At 38.8% G+C, this 4,957-nt stretch overlaps 1 protein-coding gene across 2 annotated transcripts in view; it reads left to right on the top strand.

The window, feature by feature from the left end:
• The first annotated feature begins 1 nt into the window (after position 1).
• The window catches only part of SPAG9 (sperm associated antigen 9), a 33,614-nt gene continuing 28,658 nt past the window's right edge, over positions 2 to 4,957 (top strand). For both annotated transcript variants that reach the window (XM_010077698.1, XM_010077697.1), the window contains exons 1-2: positions 2 to 267; positions 4,229 to 4,382. In XM_010077698.1, the coding sequence (XP_010076000.1) occupies positions 107 to 267; positions 4,229 to 4,382 (315 nt within the window). In that variant the 5' untranslated portion in view covers positions 2 to 106. The remainder of the gene's footprint in view (positions 268 to 4,228; positions 4,383 to 4,957) is intronic.

Raw genomic sequence — 4,957 nt, 5'->3', positions numbered from 1 at the left:
TTTGTTTGTGGCAGCGGCTGAATGACAGACTTTGCCTACAAAGATACACCCTCGGCCCCTCTGTAGCCTTCTCGGTTCCGGCGTTTCACCATGCCAGCGCAGCGCCATGAATCCTGGATGCATGCTGCTATTTGTGTTTGGCTTCGTTGGCGGGGCGGTGGTCATTAATTCGGCGATCTTGGTGTCTCTCTCCGTTTTGCTGCTCGTGCACTTTTCTATTTCTACTGGTGTGCCAGCTCTGACGCAGAACCTACCAAGGATACTCAGGTACTCCGACCTACTGAACCTTGGCTTCATGTGCTCGCTCTTTTTCTCTGCTTTCCATTCTCCTTTTAAGAAGAAAGAGCAAGGTAGAGATGTAAATTATGTGTAAATTTCAAATTATTGTGTAAACATAATATTTATGGACTAGGATATGACAATATTTTTTATACACTCAAATTCTATTGCCTTATATTTAGGCAAGGACAAGGTCACTTTATATTTTTTTTTCTAGAATGCTATTGTGATTTAGAATTACATCGGTTTATTGCAACCTGCAAAAAGCTGTGATGATAATGTTGTGGATAAAGCTCACGTTCAGGGTATTATCGGGTACTTGGCTGATCTTGTGTAGCCGTAAATGTATGCAGTCTGAAGCTTTGTACTATGAAATTTCACTTTTTTATATCAAAAGAATTATATAAAATCAGTTAATCGATGATCTGCTCCAACCCACAGTGATTAGTTGATCACAGTGTTTTAAAAACATTTGATTATTGGTTGGTGGGAAAAAAACCCTCTTTTCATTATTTAAGCATTAGAGCTCCTAAAGCCTATTCACTATTGTTCAGCCAAATGTTATCCTCCCCTCTTTTTTTTTTTTTGTTGTACTTGTATGGCAAGCTGCCAGCTCTGTCCCCCTCAAGTTCTGTTCTGTGTGTCCTGGTTGCCTGGAGCAGTAGCAGAGATGCTTTACAATATTGTCACCAAAAGTAATCTTGACGGGTTTTAGTGCTGTAATTGCACATGGAAAACAGTTGGAAAAGTTTTAAAATGTAGCTTTCTGACCTGAAAACTTGACGTACTTTAACTGTGGTTGTAAATTGAATAGTAAACTTCATATAAAGAGGGAAAAATGCTGAAATTGTGTCCTCTGAAAGAGACATCTGACTTTTCCTACTTAATGCATGGTGAATGCAGACTTTGTATGGTAGTATGCTTTTAACGTGAGCACAGAAGGGTTATTCCAGAGGTTTAAAGCCAATCAATAGATAAAAGAAATATGAATTATTAATAACAATGGTAATAAATATGTGTATGAATATTTAAATACAAAGAAATAAAATAAATTTGAAGTGTTACTCTCTATAGACTGATCCAGTTAGTAAGGCTGCCCTTGTTTAAAAGGGGAAAAAAAATTCTAACCCCAAACAAATAATCCTTAATGCTAAAAAAAAAAAAAACCCAAATGTTGAATTTCCTGTTCAATAACTTTTATTAGACTTTTTGTAGTTAAGTAATCAGGTGGTTTAAAAAATAGGGGGTTTTTTTGTTATGTGCTTTTGCTTCCCTGGAGAATTTTTAATGGATTTGGGAGGTTGTGGGAAGCTATACTTTGTGCCACCCCTAGTGATTTGTTGGTTTAGGAATTATAGGAATTAGAACTCAGTTCCTTCATCTTTTATTCATTTCAAAAGATAAAAATATAGGATGAAGGAATCTAATTGTAGAAGAATTTTTTCTATTTTTTTAACACTAGTCGGATTTTAGAACAGAGCATCTGGTTGCTTATCCTAAAGGTTCCTGTAAATGCTTCAATGCATCACTTCAGAATATTAGTTTAGGCTTTTAAACCACACGCCTACCTTCTGCTCACTGTCGCATTTTCAGATATTTCTTAGACATTGGAGGGGTAGAAGGGGTTCTTTGCTTTCTGGTCAACAGCCAGTGAAATAGGTGGAAATTACTGCAGTCTCATCAGATAATTTATTTTAATAAAGACGTAATAGCCTTTATTTCCCAGCTAAGCCCCTTTTCAACCTTAATTTACTGCATAGTCTTGGAATGTACCTGGACACATCAAAATGGGTTTACAAAATGTTTTAGCACATCGAAATGGGTTCACAATGGACTATGCCACAAAAAACCGCAAATGTCAGTTGTGAACTTTGGTACCCATTTTGTTTGAATCCTCTCTTCTGAAGACTGCAAAGAAGATAAGCTTTGTGCCATATCCTGCAAGTAAGCAAATCTGCCTGCTCCGGGAGGCGTTGTCCAAAGCAAGGGCCCTTCACAATGCATGCTTTATCACCGGCTTGCTTTCCTCTGAAGGGGTCCTTTTTGTCCTTTTTTTGTTGCTGGACTTCTTAACCAATGACATGGTTTCAGTCTGTCTTTAGCATAAGCTTAGATTACGTGGCGTGTCTTTTGTTCCCCACACACATTAGAGTTGTGGGAAATCTAAAGCAAAGCAGAACCTGTTACAATAGTGGGAGTCACTGGAATCAAATTCTGTTCAATTCTGTGGCTATTTTTTGTGAAGACTTTTCAGCACAGCTAGTTTGCACATGCTGGAGCAGAATATGATGCTTTTTATTTTGTAACCCTGACTGATTTTGCTTTACTTGCTTTGCTGCCTACTTTGCTCTGCTAAACTACTTCCAAATAAATGACCTCACATGGAATGGTATTTGTGAAAGGCCAAGATACACGCAATGTGAGAATTAGTTGCAAAGATTTTTGTCACAGGGAACATCTTTTGTACACCTGTACTGCAAAGATTTATGCCAATTAAAATTGTTTGCTCTTTGGACATTGGGTTGTTTTTTTTTTTAGCGGGGGGAATGTAAAATTTACCAAAAAAAGTTTACTGTGTAGTTGCTAAATACAATACCTTCTTGACTACCTTTTCTTCTAAATAAAAAAAAAGAAACAGCTTTTCCTTTTGCTTTTCAACACTCCCTTTGATATTTTTGCACGTACCTTGGATGCAGGTACTAATTCTGCGTGGGATCCTGCCTAGGTTATGTTGAACCTGTGGAAAGCCTTGCAAAAGAAAGCATAGATTGCTGTGATGTGACTTCTCATAATGCTAAAATATGAGATCTCTCAAATCTTAATATTTTGTCTGGATTGTCTCTGCAGGGATTCTTACAGGCAACGCTTTCTCTCGGGCATAATTTTCTGCCATTGCCTGTGCACACTTATCTTCTATCTTTATTATCTTCTGTCTTTAGTATACTGGAAGCTGTGCTAGTGGATTACAGTCCTTTCTTCTGTATTTGATTGTTCTGACTGAACAAATACTTTGCTTTATCTCCATTCTATGCCTGGCTGACATTTTTCCTTTTCAGGGCTGGCTGTAGCATCCTATGAATTTCATTCTACACAGTGTTTTTGTCTCTTGCTAGAAGGGAGAATTAATCCTCTTGTTCATTGATCACACTACTGCCAGCAAGATTGACTTGGGTGGTTGGTTTTTTTTTTTTTTTCTCTTTTTTGGAGGGTCAGTATATGAAGCTTTGGAATTTCCAAGTGTTGTTTGCCACAAGGAAGTGATAAAGATAGGAGAGATGGTGAAGAGTTGGGATGAAGTAATTTGCTTTACTGGCACAAGCTTTTGTGCAGCTTTAGGGTGAAGTGGAGCATTGAACTAATTTTAGTTAAAACTACACAATTTTTGGCTGGGCCAGTTTTTAACATCAGTAATTCCTTGACCCAATTTTTCCTGTGATCTTCAGAAGAAGAATACCGTAGATTTTGTGAGGAGTTGGGCTTCAAGCTGATTGTTTACAACTTTCCCAAATGCTTCAGTTAATGATTTAGCTGTCGGCTGTTGTACAAGTTACGTGGTGCTGTATCTTGAAAAAAAAAAAAGTGCTAAATGATATTTTTAAGAGTAGGTGCTGAAAACTGTAATTTAATCTGAAATGAGGAAACGTTTTCATCTTATGCTCCTGTTTGTGTTCCACTTCTGTAAAACTTGTTTACTATAGATTAGCTTTGGTGCAATCAATAACTGCTGCCTAAAGCCATGGAATAGATGATTTGCAATTAAATAATGTGAAATGAGGTATTATGTGCTGTAATACAAATGTGTATGCTGCATTGTATAGGTAATAGAGAGTAGTGTGTGAATGTTTGAACCTGTAATTTTACCACTTCCCTGCTGATTTCAGAGGTGTGCAGGAAAATAAACTGTGCGACATCTGACATGGCTGATGAAAGCTGTCTCTCTTGCAAACAGAAAGGAGCGTCCGATATCACTGGGCATCTTCCCATTACCTCCAGGAGATGCGCTACTTACACCTGAAACTCAGAGAGAAGTGCCGGAAACGCCAGGGTCGGAGCACTGGAAATTCCACGAGCTGAGCCAGCCACGGTCCCACACGAGCCTGAAGGTGAGCACTCAGCCTGGCTGCCTGGTGTGTCAGGAGAAACTCCGTAAACAGATCGTAGATCCTTTGTAGGGGAGAAAAAGCAAATGGAAGGGGAGGAGGGAAAACCCTAAATCATCTTCATGTAAGCCAGTTATGTTGCTTACTGAAAGGAGCTTTGAGGGAACTTATTTACTGGAAGAAACAGAGTTTGGATTGCATTTTCCCAGTGGGTGGTAATACAGGCGAGTTCTCTTACTCCCAGGAGTGGGTTACTTCTTTCTGACGAAGGACCCTTTCCAAAGGTCAGTCACTTGTTCTTTACACACTAGATATGTAACTGGATGGTGTAAACAGTTCTGGTTTAATATTGTTTTAGAAGGAAAGCTTTGATTACTACACAGGCAGTACTCCTAGCGCAGCCTCCGCCTACTCTCAGGCGTACAGCGTAGGTACACCGCAGAGCTGAGAATGACCTCACTTTCCCAAATTAGCCTGTGGTTTTGATTTCCCTTACATGTAGCTTGGCTATAATTCCTACAATTGTTCTGTTCTAACACTGAGAGGGTGGCATAGAACAAGCTGCAGAAAGGGAAAAA

The sequence above is a fragment of the Pterocles gutturalis genome, unplaced genomic scaffold (assembly GCF_000699245.1).
Source record: "Pterocles gutturalis isolate BGI_N339 unplaced genomic scaffold, ASM69924v1 scaffold6748, whole genome shotgun sequence".
NCBI classification, from domain to species: Eukaryota; Metazoa; Chordata; class Aves; order Pterocliformes; family Pteroclidae; genus Pterocles; species Pterocles gutturalis.
The sequence above is the reverse complement of the archived record's forward strand: the minus strand, read 5'-3'. Positions and strand labels throughout refer to the sequence as shown.